This window comes from Pipistrellus hanaki, assembly GCF_964339955.1.
Source record: "Pipistrellus hanaki genome assembly, chromosome: 12".
In the NCBI taxonomy this organism is placed as follows: domain Eukaryota; kingdom Metazoa; phylum Chordata; class Mammalia; order Chiroptera; family Vespertilionidae; genus Pipistrellus; species Pipistrellus hanaki.
Genome location: NC_140514.1, coordinates 11,911,663 through 11,936,751, shown reverse-complemented (window position 1 = coordinate 11,936,751; position 25,089 = coordinate 11,911,663). Strand labels below are relative to the sequence as shown.

The window sequence follows — 25,089 nt, the reverse complement described above, 5'->3', positions numbered from 1 at the left end:
GTTAGAAAACACGGGACATTAAAGTATGTCAGTAACTCTCCTAAGCACTACGTATTTTATCTCATTTAATCCTCACAGCAGGCCTGGAGGATGCTCTGATTTTCTCTGTTTATAGCTCAAGAATCGGAGGCACAGGGAGGCTAAGTTTCTTGCCCAAGTTACACAGCTAGGCATGGGCAGATTTCAGTACTTGAGCTATTATGAGATATAATATAACTAATAATGACACGAAAGTTTAACATTCAGAGAAAAAGTAAAGTTGACTGAGAGAAAAACTTCAAATCGGCTAATCAAGGTAGAAACTCTATGGACAAACTGGCCCCATTCCTCAGACTCAGTTACCCAGCACCTCTCCCAGCCTCGACTGGGGGGAGGCGGGGTGCGCAGGGGACTGGGGCAATAGAGGGAAAAGGTGAAAAGGAAATGACTGTGCATCGTCCCAAGTCCTCCCTCTCACATGCCCTTTGGGATTTCCGAAGGCAGCCCAGGCTGTGGAGAGTCTGGCCTGTCTGAATACCAGCTCCCAGGACAAAGGATGCAGATGGAGACAGAAAGTCTTAAGTTTCTCTGTACACTCAGCTTCCCCAACACCTGCCCCAGCTGTAGGTGGTTACTCTGTAGGGTCTGTATAAGGAAGGAGGAGGTGGAGCCCATGGAGTGATCTTAAAAAATTATTTCTAGGCCTAGCAAGTTTGGCTCAGTGGATACAGCGTCAGCCTGTGGACTGAAGGATTCCAGATTTGATTCCAGCCAAGACACATGCCTGGGTTGTGGGCTCGGTCCTCAGTGGGGGGCATGCAGGAGAATGATGATTTTCTCTCATCATTGATGTTTCTGTTTCTCTCTCCCTCTCCTTTCCTCTCTGAAATCAATAAATATATATTTTTTAAAAAATTATTTTTAACTGGAAGCTTATAAAATTTGGGGGAATTCCTTTCTCTAAGAATCCGACTTGGCTCAGGATGGTTATGGCTCATGGCAAGGAATCTGTCAGATGTCAAATGATCTTGAAGATTCTTCCATTCAGTCATTCTCCATCTTAACTCATGCTACCCGGGACCCTGGCTATAGGGGCCAGAGGATCGCATCACCTGAGGCAGATCTCCCGGGCCACCCTGCCATCCAGGTGTCACAAAACTGGCTGGGGACTCTGTACCACACACATGCTCACAGGGCATAGCCAGCTCCATCAGCACAGAACCGAGCCAATCTCTCTTTTCTGTGGCCACAGAACCAACCAGAACCCAGAATCCTTCCAGAACCAGACCCATGAATCTCCCACAGGCTGGATTTGGCTGCTTCAAAGTATGTCAGGTTTCCCCAAAACCAGAGGTCCTCTGTGGCAGACCTCAGCTCTGCCACCATCTTCTCCTTCTGTCCTCTCTGGGCCTGGGAACCAGCAAAGTAGAGATGGGCCAAGCCAGGCTTAGAAATGGATAGAGATGAGCACGGCTTTGGGCACCTCTGCTCCAGGCCCTTCACGCACCAGGAGAGCTGCACAGCTCAAGTCCCACTGACCTGCTGGCTTATTGTGGGCCTCAAGTGCCTGGTGGAGGCACTACCAGGACAGGTAGTCATGGTCATGGGCAACATAAGCGAACACCCTTGAACATCTCCTCTCTTTGCCTTATCACAACACCCCCAGAAAAGGGTGGAGAGGAGAGTGACATGTCCAGAACCCCTGGCATCCATCAGGCACCAGCCTGGACCGTTTACCTACATGGCTCCCTCCTGCCTCCGACCTTGAGACATGCAAGGGAAGGAACTGTGTCCAGTTCATCCTGACACCCAGTCCCTCCCAGGGTCCCTGGCACACAGCTGGCACTTTATAAGTGTCTGTAGAAAACAGTCAACAAGGATCTCAGTTAATACTCAGGACAACTCTTGAAGGAGGCATTATTAACCCCACACATGGAACGGGAAAATGAGAGCAAGGGAGGAGACATTTTTCTGAGGACCCACAGCTAACAAGGGGTGAAAACAGGTCTCCAAAGCCAGGAGTTTTATATAAGTTCAAGAGCCCAGGGTTCCTCCGTGGATCCCGAACCCCTGGCAGGCCCCGGGCCACCCCAGGCCCTTACCGATCTCCGTGTTCCCCACCACCAGCTTGGCCTCAGGGTGCTGTGCCTTGAAGTCCAGTAGTTCCTTCAGGGTGGAGACCTGGATCCAGGTCACACGCTCCCCTTCAAAACGCAACTGCTTCTGAGGTTCGTCTTTCAGCCTCTGGAAAATACCGTTTTCCAATGAGCCATCTCCTTCTCCCCACTCCATTCCCACCGCTGTTCCCATGGTCCTCACTCCGGGGTTACAGTGGGATCAACTCTTCTGTGGACTTGCTTATTACTGACTTCAGAATGAAAACACTTGTCAAAGACAAGGGTGAAAAACTACATGGATGGAGGCGTGAACTAGCTTACAACTCTTATATACATTAGCTCATTGAGCCATCAGAAGACTCAGTGAAGGAGGCATTATGAGCCGCCTCTTGTACAGGGGAGGGAAAAACCTAAGGAAGTCATGTGACCTGCCAAAGGTCACTAGCCACAAGGCAACCTGGACTGTCCCCACTATCTTCAGGAGGAGCAGTGGACAACGTGTGGGTGGAGCCAGGGTAGCAAAGGAAGGATGGTCAAAGGGAATGCAATGCAGAGCTGGTCCCAGTGCATGGGGGAGGGGTGGTGCTGGGGAAGAAAACCCCAAAATCACATGATGGTCTCAAGGTTGCACAATCTAGAGGAGGATGTGCTGGCAGCCTGCTGCACAGCCCTTCTCTCTGGCCCTTGAACTCAGGGAGTCCTCATGTGTCAACAGCCCCAGGGAAATCTGCACATGAGGAGCTCTGAGGGTGGCTTGATTCTCCTCACCACATATGTTGGAGCGAAGGAACTAAATCATCAAGAGAAGAAAGAGTGTGAGAGGTGTCCTTAAAGCAGAGCTACAGGCCTTGGGTTTATCCTTTGAATACAGCTTTGCTTGCTTGTTTGTTTGTTTGTTTGTTTATTAAATGGACTATTTGCTTGGGGGGTTTGGGCATTAGATTTAGCCAGGAGGCCAGCAGATACTTCTGTAGCACGTCAGATACACAGGGCTCCAGAGAAATCCACTTCCTGTCCTCAGAGTGACACGTGTGAAAAGGAGAGAAATGTGGGTCCCTATGGGAGCACATGAAAGAGGGACTTGTCCCCTGGGTGTCAGAGAAAACAAGGCAAATTCAGGCTGAGACCTGAAGGACAAGAAGAAGACAATATTCCCAGGGGGTATGAAATAAAGCAGGTCTCCAGGAGCTCCTGGCACAGAGCCTCGATGGGCCTTTACTTAGAGCATCACCTACCAGCAACTCTGGTGGGAAGATGGGCTCCTGGGTAGGATCCAAGGGCATGAACTCCTCTGGGTTGAATAAACACGGAGAGGGGGTGATCTGCTGGGAAAGGGAACAGAGGTGTGGTACAGTTTATGCCTGTTGAAATGCCCCATAGCACCAATGCAGCCCTAGGTCCAAGCAAGCTTGATCACAACCCCCAGGCAGCTCCTGGATGCAGGAACCAGAAGGTCTTGCCAGAGAACCCAAAGCAAAGTGCATAGTCACCACCCTCTCAGTTTAGGCTTAACTGTTTCCTCTTCCAGCCACCCTTGCCAAGAGTGTGGAGCAAGACCACTGGCTCCTTTGAAGTGCGATTGGCCCCCAGATTTCCAGGGAGAGAAGGGCCCACTTACTGTGTGGTCTTTCTTCTGGTTCATGCAGCAGTTTTGGTTGTCCGCATTCCCTGCACAGCACCCACCATCCTATAGAGATGACCAACATTCACACACAAATATTTGCAAAGAGTTTGACAGAAGCTGAAGAATGTACATTATTAATTTCCAGTTAAATCCAGCTCTGATACCTACTCAGCATCCATGGTATCAGTAAATAGCCTGTCCCATCCATTTGCCTTTGCATAGAGGTGAGACCTCTCCTTTACCTACTTCCTCTTGCTTGGTTAATATTGATTAAATAACTTGTGAATAAACACATAAAATCTCTCCTAGAAACAGCAGGGAAACTTAATGTTAAGAGCATTTCTCCATAAAGATAAGTCCTCCGATTTTATCAAAACACTAGAGGCCCTATGTCCCTCAGTCCAGCCTGCACCCTCTCCAATCTGGGATCCCTCTCACATTCCAGGACTGCTGGCTCCCAACTGCTCCCCAGCCTCCCTGCCTGCCTGATTGCCCCTATCTGCTTCTGCTTGCCAGCCTGATTGTCCCTACCTGCCCTACCTCACTGGCCTGATAGCTTCTAACTGCCCTATCCTGCTAGCCTGGTCACCCCTAACTGCCCTTCCCTGCAGGCCTGGTGGCCCCTAACTATCCCACCCTGCAGGCCTGGCCACCCCCAACTGCCCTCCCCTGACGGCCTGGTCACTCAGAAGTGCTCTCCCCTGCATGCCCAATCACCCTCAACTGCCCTGCCCTACTAGAGTGATTGCCCCCAACTGTCCTCCCTTGCAGGCCTGGTCCCTCCCAACTGTCCTCCCCTGCTGGCCATCTTGTGGCGGTCATCTTGTGTCCACATGGGGGCAGCCATCTTTAACCATGTGGGGGCCATCTTATGTGTTGAAGTGATAGTCAGTTTGCATATTACTTCTTTATTATATGGGATTTGTTTATACCCGTTTCCCTCTTCAATGCTGCTCCCTTAGGAAGCCTCTAAGACAGAAATTCCCTACTTTTAGATCAAACAAGGTCTTGGCTGGGCACCATCCATGTTGGAGTCTTTGTGGGGCTCCCAACAAGAATGTCCAACTCTGTTTGTGGGTCCAGAGCTGTGTCCAGCAAGTGTGTCTGGGCATCACCACGGCTGATTAGATACTTCATGCCAGAAAGCTAAGCGCTCTTTATTCCTCATCGTGGGCCTGTTCCGGGGGGAGTGCACAGGTCTGATGACCCATTAACGATGGGGAAAGGACTTGCCCAGGACCTCTTGGCATGTCAATAGCACAGCACAGAGGAGAACCCAGCTTGCTGCCTCTCACCTCACTGCTGTATCCCAAAGAAAGCAGGACTCCCAGCTCAAGACCCCAGAAGACTCTCCTGAATCATGGACTTGTGCTGAGAGGCCAAGTGGGGAGGACTTCCAGGCACAGCCCAGGCACATTTTCAGGGCAACCAATTACTGGAAGAGCTGACTGGGGGCAGCCCCTCTGCACATGAGTCACAGGAGACACCTTTCTATCCTGACATTTCCCAAAGGATGAGTCACAACCTACTGTTTTCTCCAAGAAAGCTCTCAGAGGGCCAGGGTGTGGCCTTTAAGAACTGGAGGGCACTGGCAGACTTGGCATTGGGAGAGAAAACCTCTCTTCCTTGACCCTCTGCAAATGCTGCCCTAAGTACAGGCCCCTCTGGCATTCACAGCTGTCATCAGATCTCAGAGTTGCTCTGGTTTTCTCTCTACCCCCACCTTGCCCTTGCCCTTCCTATTTAGACAGGAAGGAAGGAAGGAAGGAAGGAAGGAAGGAAGGAAGGAAGGAAGGAAGGAAGGAAGGAAGGAAGGAAGGAAAGGGGAGGTTTCTATAGTGCCCTATCTCATCTTTCTTCTTGGAGATGGAATGATACAGGGAGTCACCAGGTCCCAAGTGAAGTGAGGGGCACCAGCCACACTCACCCAGTGCTGGTGGGAAGGATGTATTTCACAGACACACATTTTCCCAGGGCACTGAATGCCAACATGTTCTTACTTAAATCTTTGCTCTTGATAATTCATTGATGTGTTTATGACATAAATGATTGTGATGGATGTGTCAGTGCCCTCAAGGTCTACTATGGCTGGATATGGCTGCCTTCCCCCTGCACGGATTTCAACTTTTCTCAGGAGACACTGAGCTCAGGGTTGTTTTTATGGTTCCTTCCCTTCCTTGCTTGCTGCTGGATGGACACTGTCATTTCTCACTGGGAAAAGTTTGCCTCCCTCTAGAAGATGCTCCTCACCCTTTCCTAGTGTGTGCTGTGGCCATGAAGATGAGATGGGCAGGTTTGATAGAACTGTGTGTAAAACAGGAGTGAACAGCTCTGCCGGGCTGGTTTTCTCACTGATTAGAGCATGGGACCCATGGACCAATGGGTCATGGGTTCAATTCTGGTCAAGGGCGCACACTTTGGTTGCAGGTTCAATTCCCAGCACTGGACGAGGTGCAAGCAAGAGGCAACTAATCAATATGTCTCTCTCATGTCAAAGTTTCTTCTCTCTCTCTCTCTCTCTTTCTCTCTCTCTCTCTCTCTCTCTCTCCCTTCCCCCCCTCCCTTCCACTTGCTGTAAATATCCATGGAAAAAAATGCCCTCATTCCTCAGGTGTGGATATTTATTTAAAAGAGTGAGAAACCTGAATAACAGCTGGGAGTCTCTAATGAGTCATGGACATGAGCTTCCAAGGTCACTGGGCAGGGCATGTCAGCTGCTCAGCTCATCTCAGCTCCACACTGATCTGCAGCTGGACAGAGGGAAGCACTGCCAAATAATGGAGTCAGGACCCACCCTCGAAAGGAGCATAATTATCAGGTTTACTCAAAAGCCCTTCTCTTTTGAGAAACTAGGAGGCTGGTTAAATTTTTTCTCTTTGAGCAGCCTCCTATGAAATGCACTCATGGACAAGATTAATGATTTCTGGTTCTCAGGGAAGTCTGCACCATTTATAGAGATCAAGCATTAAGTCATGGAAGAAATGGACCGGCATCGTGATTCAGAGTTGTCACTTGCTGAATACTTAAGATGTGCCCAGGCTTGTTCTGAGGACTTTGCAAGAAGTACTTTCAACATTCATGATAAGGCAGGTATTATTATAATCTGCATTTTTAGAAACAAGGAAATTGGCCCAAGGCCATGACCCAGTTAAATGATGAAATGGAATTTGAACCTAGATCTGCAGACTCTAGGTCTGAGCTTTCAAACAGTTTTCTCTAAATCCACACCTCCTAGTTCCTCATCAGGGTGTGGTGTCTTCCACCCTTATAAGCCCCATTTTCATCCCCACCCGTGAGAATTATTTGCAGGAAACACTCCTTTTTGGAATGCACTTACAAAATGCTGACTCTACCAGCAACCCTGAATCACGCTGAGAGGAGGTATTGGCCTGGAGTAAGGATCAACCTGACCCAGTGGGAGAATCAGGTAAAATCTGAGGAGATTAAGTCAAGAAAAGAGGCTGGCCATGAGTCCTCCTTGCCAGGTGGCAGCTGTGTGCCCATGTTTGTATAAGCGATGCCCACACACTTCACTGTGGCTTCTCACTCAGCATGCTGGGAACACTGCAGGACTTCGAAAATTGGCGATTTGGTCAGCAGTTTAATCAGCCCAGCAGAGCACCAACTGCACAAGGCAGCCAGGAGAGGAAAGGATGAGGAGCCTGGGTGCTGAGTCAGTCAGTACCTGTGGCATGGCCTGAGCAGGCCAGTCTCCAAGACAGGCTGCCAAGCCTAAATTCCCTGAAGGTAATTAGCTTTAGGGCACCAGGTCACTTCCAGGAACCAGTTCCCCAGGCTCTTCCTGGAGAAAAAGTCCCAGTGCTATTGATGAGAACCCCTCTCTGAATAAGAATGGCAGAGTCTTCTGCTCATGCCAGGTAGCCACAATGGGGGGACCTGCCACCTGGCCATCTTCTCTCTCTTCTCTGTCATGCAGAGGCCCTTGGCATCCCTCCCAACTGTGATTGCAGGGTGTGGCTGCTTTAGGAGCAGGGCCACTGATGTCCTGGGGCGCCCACTTACCTTGGTAAAGGTGCAGAAGCCCTGGAGGATGGGTCTGTAGCCTGTGCAGCGGCACAGGTTTCCTGTGGGACAAGGAACAGGGGCGATGGCAGTGCAGGCTCCAGGGCAGGTGAGGGGCTCTGGCTGAGCCCAAGGATCAGACACCTTCCTACAATGACCCCCCTTCTCCCTTGTGCTGCTGACTTCAAAACATCTACCACTTCTTCCAGGAAGACTTCCTGGAATGCCCTAGGTGTTTCCATGGTGCCAAGTCCTCATGCTATCAGTGAAACTCTCTCTCCCTCAGAGTACAAACTCCCTGGAGGAAGGATGGTGTCTTTTACCCCCATGTCCCTTATTCCTTGTGTGGTGCCTGGCTCATGATAGGACTCCATATAACTGATTGAATAAATGATGGACTGAAATGGCGAATGGACGGGGAGTCTTCTCTATTCCGTTCAGAGGAACAGACAGCTGGCTCAGATTCCTAGGCCCCTGCACTGAGGGAATGTGGGAAGCCATCCCTGCCGGAGCTCAGGATCCTGGCTGCCTTCTCAGATGGGCCTTTGTCCTGCAGATTCCTGTCCTGGTGGAAGCTGAGATGGAAGGAAGTGATATCACTAGGCCCTGTGGAGTTTCCAAATGGTCTCCCAGTGCAGAGGGAGGGCAGGAAGGCATCTTGGGAAGATCAACACCAAGGCAAGCTGTCTTCAACCCACCTGTGTGTCCCTCAAACTAAGAGAGGCCAGCCCACCAGCAGATCTTAGCCAACACGTGTGGGTAGGCTGAGCTTCTTCTCCTAAGGCAGTGCCTCTGAGTCCTGGCCCATCCCGGCTTCCACTTGGGTCCCGCACTGACTCCCTCTGAGCCCCATCTGCCTCCCTATCTCCTGGGCTGTGCCCAGGCCTATACCTTGGAAGGCATCCTCGATCTCCTCCATGGTGGGCTCGGGCTGGTTCCGGAGCAGCGTGTACATGCTCATGACGAAGCCGGGGGTGCAGAACCCGCACTGGGAACCGTGGCTTTTGGAAATTCTCTCCTAAAAGGGACAGATGACATGGACACCTGTGTTGGCAGAACCCCTCTCAGACTTGCTACGTGACTCAACTGAAGCCAAGCCACATCGACCAAGCAATGTGGGCAGCAGATGCTGCACAAAGTCAAATCCCAGTTCCACCACTTGCCAACTGTGGCCTTGGGCACATCACCGAGCCTCTCTGAGCCACAGGTCCTTCGTCCTGGTACTTACCTGAGGATTCAGTGATATAATTCACAAAAACTCTTACCACTATACCTGGCATACAATTCAAGCAGTGTTCATTATTAGTAGGAGAGTGCCTATTAGAACCAAAAGCATCTTCTCTCCCTCTGTTCCCTTCCCTGAGCAGAGGAGGAAGCAGGTCCAGAGATTAAGAGATTTACCCAGAGACACACACAGTAAACGGAAGAGCTATGTCACCTTCTGTTACCTACACTGCCCCATAATCCATCTCAACCAGCCTTTGTTCAGAGCCAACTGAATACATCTTATTCCAAACTAGAATACTACTGTCTAGTGGTAACCCTCCACATCCATAAGAGTTGAGAAATGGATCATATAGGACATGTGAGGCTTAATGGTTTGGCTCAGTTGATAGAGCATTGGCCTGCAGACTGAGGGGTTCCAGGTTCGATTATGGTCAAGGGCATATACTTCGGTCGTGGGCACATTTCCAGTAGGGGTGTGCAGGAGGCCGATAAATGTTTCTCTCTCATCTATGTTTCTAACTCTCTATCCCTCTCCTTTCCTCTCTGTAAAAAATAAATAAATGAATGAATAAATAAAATATATTTTTAAAAATAAATAGAACATGTGATATGCAATGATTATCACAAAATTTTCATTCAAACCTGCAAGATTTTTCATTATGAGATTTTCCACATTATTATTATTATTATTATTATTATTATTACTATGAATATTAAGAGTATCTCTTGGCACTTACATTAAGTAAAATTATTAGAATATTGTATCCCCAGTGACTAGCATATATATTCATTCATTTTTTAAATAATTACTGAGTAACTATCATGTGCCAGGCATGGTAGGTGACCAGACAGTGAGGAAGAGAGATAAGGTCTCTGGTCTCATGAAGATTAAGTCCTAGTCGGAAAAATATTGACACACACACACAAAAAAAAAAAAATTCAGGAGATCGGTGCTATGTAAAATTTAGTTCAAGATGACAAAAATTAGTTCAAGAAGCCCTGAGTGACCATGCTTCTCAAAGTGGTCAGAAGTGGTGGCTTTGAAAAGGTGACTTTTAAATTGAATATAATAACAATTTGGATCAGGGACAAGTGTATTCCAGGTAGAGGGAACAGCACGTTCATAGCCTGGTGTGCTAGAGTGACAAAGGGTCAGTGTGGATAGAACCCGCTGGGACAAGAGAAATTCTGGTAGAGATCATGCAGTTCCTCATAAGCCAGGGTCAGGACCCAGATTTTTATTCTGGGTCTGATTTGACGAAAAGCCATATTGGGTGTGATGGAAAGCCATATTGGGATAAGATCTAATTTATGTTTTTAAAGACTCTTCTGGCTGTTGGGTGAGGAATGGGTGCTAGGAGGCAACACTAGAAACAGAGGATCAGACAAGAGGGGATGGTGGCTCAGACCAAGCAGTAATAGGGAAACTGAGAGAAAAAGGAGGTGTCACTGTAGGATTGGGAGGTAGACACTACTTCTGGATGGAGTGGGGGTGGCATAAAAGAGAAGGCACCAAAGGTGATGCCTAGATGTTTGTGTTGATCAAGTGGATCGATGCTCTTGCCATTGACTCAGATGGAGACAGACTGGGGAGGAAAGGAGTAGGGAAAGGATGGGCTTTTGTTACATTTGAGACTAGACACCACGTAGTGATGCCAAGTAGGCAGAGGGAATCTGAACCTAACCTCTGAGAAGAGGTCAAAGCTGAAGGTATAAATATGCATACTGTTCACATGTAGATGGTGTTAAACTCACACTGGCAGGGTGTGAAGATGGAGAAGGGAAGGACATGGATGGGGGCCCTAGGGAGCTGTAGCCACAGGAACTGAGCAGAGAGGACCAGTGCATGGAGATGGGAGGAGAATGAGGGGAGTGTAGTGTCACAGAAACCAAGAGAGAAAAAAAAATGAGTAGACAAGGAAAAGTGGAATCTAGCTCTACAGCTTATCTGGGAGCCAAAATAAGAGCATGGGAATAAGAATTTGTGTCACGGGAAAGGTAGGATTTTAGCCTAATTACACATATATAATTTCAGTATTTAAGCTGTTCATTCTTTCTTTCATCTCAAGGATAATTATAAGAAGCCCTAATGAACCTTCTCACATCTCCTTCAGGTTGAACAAGTTTAGCAATTTTCCCTTTTCCTGCCTAAGCTAAGAATGAAGTCACAGCGATGAAGCAATACCATCTGCACCCCACCCTGGTTCACCTGGCTGGTCCCAGATACTCCTCCCAAGGAGTATAACCAGCTTGCTCCACAGGAGGCCCTGGCTCCCACATTCACGTCGGAGCCCAAGGAAAGCATGCTCTGGACAACTGGTCTCCCCGAATGGTCAAGGCAAGAGGAAGACATGGGTGTGGCTCTGGCACCCTCTGTGACTGTAATCTCGCAAAGACCTCCCTGCCTCGGTTTCCACAAACAAAAAGCACTGAAAATAATGTCCTTTTCTTCCAGCAGTGCTCTTTTCCCACGCATACTCCACTACACGTCACCTGAGAGCATCTTACTTCTCTCCACAAAACCTCCCAGACTACTGCCCACTCTAACCCAAAAGCAGTCTCAGTTTCATTCTCAGTTTCACTACATGGTGCCTAGTCTCAGGGGGTCTGGTAGCATCATGAAGAAAGTCTTGGTCAGGCACTCAAATGTCTCTGTTCTGTTATTCAGGCCTGTTTACCTGCATTCAATGAGGATGGAGGCCTGGCAGCTCACATTTGTATTATCTGCGGTGGCTGGTGAGAGATTCAATGGAATTGCCATTCAGGGGGCAGGGAGTAGGTGGCCTTTTTATCAAAGGACAGGGAGCATTTGGAATCTTGAATCTGGGAAGGCAAGGGGTTTCCAAAGCATATTCAAGCTCTCCTCCCTGCAGCTGGACTGTCTAGCCACCAGATTCAGTTGACCTCTTGGTCACCTTGGAGTCATGCAATGTTATGTTCACCCGCCACAGGAGAGAGCAGCAGCACGGGCGCCTCCTCCTTTGCCTGCCTCACAGCCCACCCCTCACCCCTAAGGGGATGGCGAAGTGGCCCGCTCACGATGCCTCCTTTGCCCAAAGGTGACAGCCCAACAACCCAAAGCAAGTCTGTAGCTTTGTCATGAGCTTCCATTGCTCTGGTTACCTGCACAGGATGCAGCCTCGTCTTGGTGCTTCCTATCCCTTCCACAGTCGTCACGGCAACATGGTGCAAGTTGCAGATGGGGGCCAGGCAGGCATTGGCAGAAAAGTGGCTGCAGCCCCAGATTAAGGTCATTTCATTGTCCATTCAGGCCATCAGGATGGACCTGAGTGCAGGGCTGGGGAGACTGTGATGCTGTGTCGTTTCTTACCACTCTGCATAATGTCCTTTCCTCTCCTACAGGTGTTCTTGACTCTCCACCCAAGACTCTGACCAAGGAACATAGGACACTCCCCCCCACACACACACACTCCACGGTGAGGCCTGAACCCTCTTGCATTTGGGGGTCAGGCAGCAGGGCACCCTATGCCTCCCAGCTGGATCAAGGGAACCAGGGTCACTTTCAGACGCCTCTGACTCAGCCCGACCCTGGAGGCTGAGTTAGGGGGAAGTTTTCTGGCAGGTACCAGGCCCAACATGTGCTCCTCTCTCTGTGGGGCCCTTCCTTCACCGCTTCAATTTTCGTACCTCCAGGCACTTTTGCTTTCCTGTTTTCACCTACCTCTACCTCCCCCATTTCTCAGGAGACATGAGATACCAACCCCTTAGACTAGGGGTGTCGAACTCAATCAGAGAAGGGGCCAAAATCTAAAATCCAGCCTAAATCGCGGGCCGAATGGTTTACTCAACAGTCATAAACTGACAATGTCATAAACTGAGAGCAGAGTGCAGTGATGACAGCGCCGTGCGGGCCACATTCCAAGGCCTGGCAGGCTGGATTTGGCCCGCGGGCCTTGTGTTTGACACATGTGCCTTAGACCTTGCTTACACCCATTCCTTTATCCATCATTCATTCACTTGATTGTTGTTGATTGCCAGTCATATACTAGGCACTCTACTGAGGGCTGAGAAGTAAAGGTGAATAAGATGAAATCTCTGTTCTTTAATCCTTTGCAGTCAACCAGAGACATACAAGCCAGTGTGAAGGTGAAATTTAAATATCTTGTTATCGGTGCTCAGGAGGGCTGTGCACAGGGCACTATGGGACTAGCTCAGACAAAGGGCACATAACACAGTTTAGGAGCTCAAGAAAGCTTTCCTGGAGGAAATGGTATTTTTCTGAGTCCTCAAGATAGCAGTGCCTCCCAGAAGGAGCCATGTACAGAAGTCCTGGAAGAAAGGATATCCAAACAGACTTGGAAAACAGCTTACACAAAGACCAAGAAAATAGCGGAAATGGAGTTTTAGTTGTTCACAATTGTCCCTACAGGAGGGACTAGAATGCACTGATGAATGGAGTGCTGGGCGCATGGAGAGAAAGAAAACTGGAGAGGAAAGGTGGGGTGCATTGTAAAGGGTTTCGTGTGCTAAACAAAGAAATTGGACTTTATCCTGGGGGTGATGGAGACCTATTGAAAGATTTCATGGGATGTGAAATGTGATTGGATTTTAGAAAGGTCACATGTATGTGTGCACATGGGTGCTCGCGTGCGTGCGTGCACACAAACACACATACACACACATACACACACACACACACACACACGCTCATTCACTCACTCCCTCACTCACAAGCTGACTGCTACTTCATAGTCCTCACATGGGCAATCAGCCAGCAGGAAAAGGATACACAATCTTGTTCTGAAGACGATCATACTTGGAAATCATCACGGTGCAAGCTCCACAGCGCCCTTCCCCACAGCCCAGCTTGGTCCCGCTCAGCCCCACTGAATGGTCATGGGTTAAGGAACATGAACTCAGAGAAAAAGGGTCTTTGCTGGGCTGCTGGGAAATACTGTGCAGAGCTTTGACTGTAGAGCCATCCACTGTCACACACAGGCCCCTCCACCAGGGAGGTAGCAGACCCACACAGCAATCATGAGAAAATGACATGCAACCCACAGAAGGAGTCCCACTGGTCCTCTCCCTTAGCCCACTCCAAAGTCAGGATACGCTTTCTTCTCAGGTAGGCCAAAAGGGTTGTTTCTGGGTCTGCATTTTTCTCCACCACCTACAAAATAACAGAAAAATATATCATAGGTGTACTTAGCCATTTTCTTTCTAAAAATAATTGGTAAAGTTAGTGGGGATGTGTTAAATATCTTACAAAAACTAGAGAGCTTTCTCTTGAAAATTCCATCAGAATAAACATATTCACTACAAGCCAAACTAAGTATGTGCTGACATCTTCAATCCTAAGGTTCCACAGTAGGACTCACCATGAGCACTTAGGTGTCGCAACTGCCGTACTGGGCTGACTGAGGCAAAACCCTCTCTAAATCAAACATGTCACCTCATTTCCAGCTGCCCATGTGTGAATGCCAGGGACAGCTGAGGTGGCAGCGTGCAGGCTCTGGGTTTACCTCCTGGGGTGTCCACACTCGGACAGCGGAGACCCAGTCCGTGGACCTGTGCTCACAGAGGAGTATTGTACACACTGAGCTATCACAGTCAACAACACTAACACCTGTCAGAAAAGGAGAACTCTCCAAACAAAGGGCCATAAATGGGATCTCCAATAAAATGGAGGAGGTTGTCTACAGAGCGAAATGCGAGTTCCCAGAGCAAATTTTCAGAGGAAATCCATGGAAAAACATTCCATGCCTCTTCACACATGATCAAGGATGAAAGGGTTTGGGTGAGTGGGGTGGTTAAAGGAGAGAATTTGTGATGAGGGTTTCAGTAGAGAGCCGTGTGGTATGACTTCCACATCTTGCTAAAGTCAAGAGAGAAGTATCTGCTCGCACCTCACACGTCATGAGTGGGGCTTTCATAGCACCACTCATGAAGCTAGCATGTGACCTTTGCAGTACTGGGGAAGCAGTGGTCTGGCCCATCTAAACAGCCAGGGGCAGGTGCTGGAAAACAAATCAGTTTCACTAAAAAAGAGATGTTGACAGGAAGCCAGGAAGGCTGGTCAACAACCTTAATTGCTCTAACCTTTAGTTGAGATATTGTTAGCTGAGGCAGAATCTACCTTGTTTGTCCCTCGAAAGTTTCTGTTATTTCCTGCCAAGGGCTACATGTAAATTTCTGTTTATGTTGCCTAAGATGTTTTCCCCAAAGCCTCAATAAAAGGGATGGCAGGGCCAGAGCAGGTAGTAGTTCTCCCACTAGATTTGGACTACTGCCTGGCCCCCCATATCACCGACTTGAATTTCTTCAAGTCTCTTCATTTGTGTGCGGCCCTTCTCCAGAACCTGAACTCTGAATTGGAACTCTTTCTACGTGGGCCATGAAAGAGAGTCCTATAGGCAGGCCCACCAGACAGCTAAAGCAGCGGCTTGGGATTGGGGTGCACTCCCAGAGTGCGGGAGAGCGAAGCACATGAAGTGCTGACTATGGACCTAATGGAGGCCATGCATAAGAGAGAGACAAAAAAAGAAAAAGAGAGGAAGGGGGGAGGAAAGTAGGGAGGAAGCGAGAGAAAGAGAGAACTGTTTAAATCATTCTCCACAAGCCCACCTCCCTGAATTCCAACAGAGAATGGCTGCACCATTCTCAGGGCCTGGCTGCAGGGTTTCCTCAAGAAAACCCCATGGAATCCTCTCTCAATGGGACACCAGTGGGTATCCCACAGGAAAAACACTTTGTGGGGAAGGGAGCTTAGGAGACACTGCATTAGGCAGATTGTTTTAGAAAACCTCAGCCACCAACACTAATAGTGGCCAAAATGCATTTATAATCCATTAAGTAAAGTTAAAACTCATGAATTTGAACTCATAATTAATAAAGAAAGAAACAAATTGGAGAGAAGGGAAAGTTTTCTTGGCAGAAGAAAACCAATTAATAACATGACCAGACATCTTATAATCTGTCCCACAATTGATCCAGTTGAGAATGGTTAACATTAACGGATAATAAAATGAATGTGAGTGAAAGTTTGATAATGGAGATATTTACAGCCTCAAAGAACTTTCTCACAGATAATTTGCTAATGATAAAGGAAGCAAGAGTAACCTAACAGCGCAGAAACCTGAGCACCACCTAACCCAAAGAGCAAGTTCACACCCACTAACATGGACGCTGGCATGATGTCCTTCCAAGAAGGTTGCACCACTTCTCTGAAATTCCCGCCCATACTGCAGACTCTGGATGGAATTATTAGAAAGCATGGCACAAACTCAAAATGAAGAACATTCCAAAAAAAGCAACTGACGTGTTCTCTTTATAAACATCAACATCCCAAAAGACAAAAAAAGCAATGGAGCTGTTCCAGATTAAAGGACACTAAAGAGACTTGACAATTCACTGCAAGATGCAATCCTGGGCTGGGGCGGGATGGGGGGAGTCATGAAGGACGTCACTGGGAAAATTGAAATAATGTCGCATAAAATCCATAGATTTTAGATCATAGTATTCTGTCAACACTAAACTTCCTGATTTTTAAAATCAGTGGTTCTGTTAAAATATCTTTATTTTTAGTTTAAGGGGTAAGAGGGTATGATGTCTGTAATTTACCCTCAGATGATTCAGAAATAAAATGTTATGCTTTATATATTTAGTTCTATTATTTACATACATAAGAAGTATATAATTGTGTACTTATAATACATATACCTATATATCTATGTACATGCCTATAAATACATATATATATATATATGTGTGTATATATATATATATATATATATATATAGAGAGAGAGAGAGAGAGAGAGAGAGAGAGAGAGAGGCAAATAAAATACAAATGTGGCAAAATGTTAACAGGTAGGAAAAGTCTATTTAATATTTTTTTGCAGCCTTCCTGTAACATTTCTGCAAACTTAAAATACAAAGTTTAAAAAATAAATTTCTTTGCCAGAGGATTTTTTAGGGCTTTTGCTATTCATCTATTCAGCCCACTCACATGAAGTGGTCATCTACTTTATGCCAGCGCTGGGCTGAGTGGTTTAAGAATATCTAAGAAGGGTATCTCATGGGGATGGTTTCCTGTGAAATACATTTTGAAATATATTACTTTGTGTAACCATAATCCACCTCTGAATTAGTTCATAAACTCCTAAATGGCAATGCCTCCAGCCATGTATATACACATGCCCAGGGCTGGGAGGAACTTGCAAAATGTCAATGATGTGAGGGAGGGAGAGAGAGAGAGAGGCTCGAATCACTGACACTGACTTCTTGTGGGGGGATACTATTGGGTACCTTCAGCTGCACCCTACATGCTTCCTCCAAATGTCACAGTCTCCAGGAAACAGAGAGTGATGGCTATGAAAAGCAAGGATCCTACCCTCCCAAAAGACTATCACTACAATAACAAAACCTGGGCAGCTCTTTCTCTTCCACTCTGACTTTTGATCAGAAGAAGAAGTGAGGCTGAAACCAGTTTGGCTCAGTGGTAGAGCGTAGGTCTGTGGACTGAAAGGTCCCGGGTTCGATTCCGGTTAAGGGCATGTACCTTGGTTGTGGGCACATCCCCAGTAGGGGGTGTGCAAGAGGCAGCTGGTTGGTGTTTCTCTCTCATCGGCATTTCTAGCTCTCTGTCTCTCTCCCTTCCTCTCTGTAAAAAAATCAATAAAATATATTTTTAAAAAAAAAAAGAAGGAGGAGGAGGAGGGAAAACAACAGCCATCAAGGCCCATCACCACCACAGAAGGCTCCCTGGGTACCTGATGGCTGGTATCTTACATTCTCCCCAGGGCCCCAGCTAGTGAAGGACAGCGAGAGTAGAAGGCTCACACTGAAGAGTGAGTCACCAAGTTCTGGCCCCTTGTTTGATAACTTCTGTGTATAATGTCCTAGAACAAATGGTCTAGAACATTTGACATGGGAACACGCTTACTCACACCTGCCTTAATTTGTTTGGGGATTGTTTAACTGGGTCTTGTTTTTAGAGTACTGCTTTTACCTCACCACTCCTTGCACTGCCTGTCCTCTTCCCACTGGTTTCTCAAACATGGGTATTTATCACCAAAACTGGCCATAATAGATGGTAGGGTTTGATGTGCTAATACCATCTACAAATTTGAAGTTGCTTTCCTCAAGTGAAAATAAAACTCATGAGAAAGCAATTTCTTCCAAGCCAGATTTCCCTTCAAATACTCCCGTGCCTCAGGGCAAACAATTTGTAAAGAACAGAAAACTTGTCCTGACACACAGGAATGATTTCTCAATAAAAAAATCAGACATAGAGTGAATAGAGTGAATAGTTTGGCTCAGTGAATAGAGTGTAGGCCTGCGGACTCGATTCCAGTCCAGGGTTTGATTCCAGTCAAGGGCATGTACCTTGGTTGCGGGCACATCCTCAGTGGGGGGTGTGCAAGAGGCAGCTGGTCGATGTTTCTCTCCCATTGACATTTCTAACTCTCTGTCCGTCACAATTCCTCTCTGTGTAAAATCAATAAAATATATATATTTTTAAAAATCAATCTTAGAGGTAGGTGTGGCCTTGGAAGTCATTAAGCCCGGCTGCTCATTCAAAGTAAAAATATCTTAGAACAATCCCACAGAAGACACCTTTCTAGAAAGCCAATTCAGCAACTGTTTCTTAAGTCTCTACAGTGTAATTGCTGAATGCAACAAAATTGTTGGAAATGTTGGGTAAGACCAACGTGGAATCTTTGCTCTACCTCTTGGTTTGCTGCCAGATGCCAATCCTGGAAAGAAACTGTCATGGGGAGACAGTTTTGAACCCAGAAGGGCATGGCTGACCCCGCTCCCCTGTGCCTCCCTGTCACACCGTTCATTGAATCCACAGTCTTCGGAGCACTGATGATATGGTAGCTCATGGAATTTTCTTGCTCGTCACTCAGATACACCCTAACACTTAAGCATTAGATGTCCTATGAAGCACATTTTAGTTCTTGAAAATTACCAGGAAAGTCACCCTGTTTTTCTTCTCTAAACTGCCAATTCAACAAAACAAATAAAATAGTCTTTTGGGGGTTCCCTGTGGACATTAGACACCCACATGGTCACATGGCTCTTTTCAATGTGCAACAATCCCTCTTACTGTTCATTAGTCCCCCAAATGCGGGACTAAAGCAGATGCAAGCAAGTCAGCAATGATGTAGGGAGGGCAAGATGAAGATAGAGACAATGTAATGTGCTTGCACCCTCTCTCTCTGTACCTACATTACAATTTTCAAAGGTCCTCATCCTTCCAGTGCTGCAAGGACATGGTCCCCATGTAATAAGTCCCCCTCTGCCCCATCCCACCCTCACCTTCCTTACCCATGAAGATAATCCAAATGGTCCATTTTTATCAAGGGAATCTGCAATATTAATATGAAGAACTAAGGGCAGGGGCAAACATGCCCTTCATGAAAATAAATGTGCCTGCCACAAGATGTCAGCATATGTACTCCATACATGAAATATCAGAAGCAAAGGCTGCGTACACAATATATCCTGATATTATCGAGAAAACATATTCTCCTTCCTTCCCTCTGTAAAGAGATCAACAGAAGCCTTAGAACATATTTGACTAAATGCAGAAACAGAAGTGTGGTGGGTGAATTCCAATCTCACCTAGAACCCTGTCGTCCCTTCTCAGCCTCCTGCCAGTGTCTCTCCTGCTGTGGGGTAGGTGGGGTGTGGTGAGGGAAGCCCACAGACACTTCTCTCCTTGCTTCCCTTCCCCTCATACCTTTGCCCCTTGAGTATCTATCTTGACTCTGTTCTAGCCTGGAGAGCGTCTTCTTTCCCCAAGTTCACCCCAAACGCAGCCACACCTTTAAAGGGAGACAGAGAGAAGAGAGCACGAAAGAGAGAGAACAGACTCTTCCACAGGACACACAGCCCTTTCCAGGGAGCACGTAAGCCAAAGCAAAAGTCAGCTCCTGCTTACCTTTTTGCCATTCACAAAGAAAACCAACTCGTCCGCTGTCATTGTCAACAGGTGGGGCCCCTGAACTCCAGGTACCTCAGTCTCAAGAGGCAAGGTCAGTTATAACTCCTCTGTCACTTGAAAAATACGCCTCCCCAAAATAATGAGACCAGTAGGCCAATAGGAGGGAACAAACGTACAGCCTCAGGAGGTAAAGTTACTGGCAAAAGCCACCGGTTTGCATAATCAAGGAAAATGAAAGCAATCTTTCACAGGCACATCACACCCGCGACACCTGTGTCATAGAACACAGAGGAAGGCATGGAATCAGCGAGATTATCAGCCTTGGCAGTGTCACCATGGGTCTTAGGCACTGCCCCATGGAACCTGCTTCATCCTCCCACTGGCTGACCAGACAGAAGGAGGGGGGGGGCCATTGTCAGATTCAGGGCAGTAGGGCTGACTCACACCCTCCTTGTCTGCACTTGATTTTTACCATTTATACTTATAGCAGGGTGGTGTCCTCTAGTGTACCCACACTGGTTTCCTTGCCCTCACACTGCTCCTTTCCTGTCCTGCTGCCTCAGGCTGAGCCAACCACAGCTTCCCAAGCTGCTCTCATGGTTTGGTCTTCTGAGTGGCCCACTCAAAGCTCTCTCCCTTTCCCCCATTCCTGCCCCCTTTGGTAAGGAGGATATACAGCTTGTTATTTTCAAAGAAATCCTCTCTCCAATCTCCCAAACTCTACATTTCAATCCCTGTTCCCTGAGATAGGAGATTAGCTGACGATGACAAAAGCGTTTCTAGCCACCCCCTCCACAAGTCTTGCATAGATGGCTTAGCACCTCGATTTGGAAAGAGGGGATGCTTTGCACGTATGGTTTTGTGCACACGTGTGAGGCTTAAGAAAGAATCCCACTTGAGCTTCCTGACCTAGGAGCTTAGGCAGCTGAAGGCCTCTGGCCCTCTTGCCACAGTGTTCATCTAGGGCCCCAAGCTCTCCATGTCTTCTTCCCAGCCAGTGTAACTCCATTTCTATGGTGTCTTCCAGCCATCTGACCCAAATGCTTACGAAAAGGCACAAGTTGATGTATTGATCTCTTTTAAAGAGTCTGGACTGGCAGTCAAACAGCCTTGCAGTAGGCCTATCTCTCTCACTAAAGGGCTGTGCAACCTTAAACAAGTCAGTTACCCTCTCTGGGCTTACATTTTGCAGTTCTAAAACAAAGAGCTTGAACATGATGGTCCCCTAGGTCCCCCCAACTCTGGGATGCTGAGTGGTCTGGGGACTGTACAAGGCCAGGGCCAGGCCAGTTCAAGGGCAGAGATGACATTTCCACTCCCCTCAGTCGTCAGTCGGTCAGTCGGCTGCGTTGTTTCAGTTGACAAGGTTGTCACGGGGTCTGTCTCCTGCCTGAGGGAACATGTAGGCCCCCAGTTCAGGATGGAGACACAACAAAAGGGCAGGCCCCTGAGCCTGGGGGTCCGCAGGAGATGTCAACCTCAGCAGGTCCAGGAAGCAGCCTTATCCCAACATCTAAAACAGGCAGCAAATGAAATTTGCTGGCCCCTCCTTCATCAAAAGATAAAAATATTGATAGGAAAACCAAGATGGCGGCATAGGTAAACAACTGGTCTGCTGCTCAGAAAACAATTTAAAAAATTAAACCTAATTCAAAGGACGTCTATCATCCAAAACCACAGGAAGGCTGGCTGGAAAAGAAAGGAGCGCAAGCGTTGTAAAGCTGAGGAGCCTAGGTATGGAGGCACGTGAATCGGACTGGTGGCGAATTGAGCTGGTGGCAGGCGACTGGGCAGGCTGCAAGGCTTTTCTTTTCAACCCAAAAGGAAACAGGCTTCCTATCACTTTGAAATCCAGTTTCTGGGGTCACATGGGGGACCCAGACGCCTACAGGGAGTAGCTGGTCTATCATCCATAGGGTCCGAAGTGAGGGCTACTCTTGCAGAGGTGTGTGCAGCAATCATTGTTTACTGTGCTGGGTCACAGGGAAGCAGGGACTTGGAAACAAGGAAGGGCAGGTATGGCTGATGGCAGCCATCGCTGTTAGCCACACCCCAACCTAGTGAAGTCCTGAGACCCCGCCCCACCCTGAGGCCCCGCCCCGCCCTGAGACCCTACCCTGAGGTCCCGCCCACACATTCTACAGACCTGCCCAGGCACCACAAAGCTACTTTTACATATGAATGGCCTGTATTGAGGAAGCTTAACCAGATATAAACTGCAGCTCCAGCAACAAAACCGCCAAGTCACAAGCAAACAGGAAAAAACTATAGTTCTCGCTGTAGCTCTTGCAGGGCAGCTTCAGACAGTAACTGGACTGAATCACATTGGAGATCCAGAAGCCAGTGTTCCTAGTGGTCAATTTTAACCACTCACACCCATAAGTGACACATTTGGGAGACGGACTCAGTGAGCACCAAAGCCCCACTGAAACAAATTGAGTCTCCAGCGCAGCAGTTTTTCCTTTATAGACACAGCGGGTCCTCACAGACAATTTGCCTGCAGATCAATTCCTCCCAGAGTACCAACAGCAAACAAGGCTTAATTACACCAAGACTTTGTACTCAGCCCACAAAGGGATATACCAAAAGCGACCACCCCAGGTGATTGGGGAAGCTGATAGGTCACCTACCACAATAAGCCACCCCATCAACCCAGGGAGGAGACACAAAAACATGTCACGAATGGGAGAGATGGAGGAAAGTAAACTACTGGACGACACAGAGTTCAGAATCACATTTATAAGATTACTCAAGAATCTTCTAAAAACCTTTGAGAAACTTGATGAGACCTCCAAGAAGCTTAGTGAGACCTTCAATCTCCTTAAAGAGAATACCAAAAAAATGGGAAAGGACCAGTCTGAAATTAAGCATACATTGTCTAAAATAAAGAATATACAGAAACCGAACTGTAGATCAACGTACCCCAAGAATCAAACCAAAGATCTGGAATATAGGAAAGAAAAAATCACCCAACCAGAGAGGCAGAAAGAAAGAAGAATCCAAAAGTGTGAGGATACAGTAAGGAGCCTCTGGGACTGCTTAAAACATACCAACATCCGGATTATTGGGGTACCAGGGGAGAACGAGCAGGATATTGAAGGACTATTGAAAGAAATAATGATAGAAAACTTTCCCTACCTGGTAAAATAAATAGACTTACAACTCAGGAAGCATACAGAACCCAAACAAGAGGAATTCAAAGAGGAACACACCAAGATACATCATAATTAAAATGCCAAGGGCAAAAGACAAAGAGAGAATCTTATGAGCAGCAAGAGAAAAACAGCTAGTTACCTACAATGGAGTACCCATACAACTGTCAGCTGATTTCTCAACAGAAACTATGCAGGCCAGAGGGAGTGGCAAGAAATATTCAAAATGATGAACAACAAGAACCTACAACCAAGATTACTCTACCCAGCAAAGCTATCATTCAGAATTGAAGGTCAGATAAAGAGCTTCAGAGACAAGAAAAAGTTAAAGGAGTTTAACAACACCAAATATGAAATGCTGAAGGGTGTTCTTTAAGGAGAGGAAGAAGAAGAAGAAAAGTAAAGGTAAAAATTACGAACAACAAAAAGACATAAAATACATACCTACCAACAAGTGAATCTAAAAATCAAGTGAATAAAACATCTGAAGAACAAAATGGACTGGTGAACATAATAGAATCAGGGACAAAGAAAGGGATTGGACTAACAATTCTCAGAGGGAAGGAAGTCTGAGGGATGAGGGAAGAGATTGGACAAAAATCTTACACCTATGGATAAAGACAGGGGTGGGGGTAAGGGCATGGGGTAGAAATGGGAATCAGGTAGAGGGGAGCTATGGGAGAAGAGGGAGGAAAGAAGAACACCTGTAATAATCTGAACAATAAAGATTATTACAAAAAAAAGTTAAAAATATTATGGGCTCAGGGATGTCCCCTCATAAATCAATCAGCTGGGACTATTTCTGTCCTTATCCCTTGCCAGTGTCCCTCCTATAACCTCCACACCTTTTGTACTCTCGTCCTGGTCTCCCAGCCACCTTAGCTCTGAAATAGGAGGCCGTTCACCCTCTGCTTTGGTGCAGTAGTCTGGCCCGCCAGTGTGAGGATACTGCCCTGCCTCCAGGTGCACAGGGAGGCATTCAGGCACCCCCACCAGCCTCTGGGAACCTGCTCTGCATGAGTCCACTCTGACAGGACGATCAAGTCCCTTACACACCAGCCGCAGGGCTTCCTGGCCACATGGCAGTCCATGGGCTGGGTGGTTTGCCAGGGGTAAACGTCCCTGTGGAAGCCCTCAACCTGGCTGTGGGTAGGGCATCTCCTTCATGTCATTACAGAGAAAAAAGACTCACCTCTTAAGGGCCCTGGGAGGAATAAATGAGATTCCATAAGTAAAGCACCAAACTCAGCACCTGGCAAGCTGCATACTCAGAAAATAAAACTGGCCCCGCCTTTCCCATTGTCAGGAGCCCAGACATTCAGGACTGACCATGTCCTCAGAGAGGTCCTTTGAGAAGATTTGGTCCATCTGAATCCCTAAGTCAGCTTCAAATCCGGCTCTTGGAGAGACTTTTGAAGGCATTTGGCCTATTGTGAGAGCCAAAGTCAGTTCCCTAGTAACTAACCTTACATGCAATGCTATGGGGCCTGCACACTACATTCTCATGTCCTGTCCTCCATTGCCCTCTGCAGGTCATTGTGCGATACTGCAGGCACTGTTGGCTGCATCCTTGTGATCAAGGTAGACAGACTTGAAATTTTCTGATGAGCACAGCAGGGCAAGGCCAGGTATCTCAGGAAGATAGCACCTCGAGTCACAAAACACTTGCTCCTTTGGTTTTCATGGCCCCTCTGCCTCGCCTCTGTTCCTAAGATCCAAAGGGAATTCACAGTCATTGTTCAGCCCTTTTGGCTGTGCTAATAGCAGCTGACACATCTCAGCCTGGGGTATGCCCTAAAACATTCTGAGAAGTCATTTAAAACAGACAAATTCTGGTTCAATTTCTAAAGTTCTTGAGTTTGTATCGCACTGTCTACTCTGAGGAAGGGAACTTTGTAGGAAAATTGTGTGTGTGTGTGTGTGTGTGTGTGGTGTGTCAGTGGGAGAGCATTCTCCAGAAACGAAGGCTGGCTAATATATGGCAGACATTAGCCATTGGTGCGGTTATGGCGATACCTAAGCATTTCCCGTATGCCAGTCAGCTAACAGCTTC

General features: G+C 47.4%; 1 protein-coding gene across 1 annotated transcript in view; it reads right to left on the bottom strand.

The window, feature by feature from the left end:
- Positions 1 to 19,923, bottom strand: part of LOC311630982 (xanthine dehydrogenase/oxidase-like) — a gene marked incomplete at its 5' end in the record, with an annotated part of 57,000 nt that extends 37,077 nt beyond the window's left edge. Inside the window, 9 exons of the mRNA XM_084900659.1 lie at positions 2,082 to 2,223; positions 3,332 to 3,418; positions 3,715 to 3,783; positions 7,744 to 7,805; positions 8,635 to 8,761; positions 12,094 to 12,202; positions 13,721 to 13,817; positions 14,044 to 14,101; positions 19,882 to 19,923. Of these exons, the coding sequence (XP_084756785.1) occupies positions 2,082 to 2,223; positions 3,332 to 3,418; positions 3,715 to 3,783; positions 7,744 to 7,805; positions 8,635 to 8,761; positions 12,094 to 12,202; positions 13,721 to 13,817; positions 14,044 to 14,101; positions 19,882 to 19,923 (793 nt within the window). The remainder of the gene's footprint in view (positions 1 to 2,081; positions 2,224 to 3,331; positions 3,419 to 3,714; positions 3,784 to 7,743; positions 7,806 to 8,634; positions 8,762 to 12,093; positions 12,203 to 13,720; positions 13,818 to 14,043; positions 14,102 to 19,881) is intronic.
- Between the last annotated feature and the right edge of the window lie 5,166 nt (positions 19,924 to 25,089).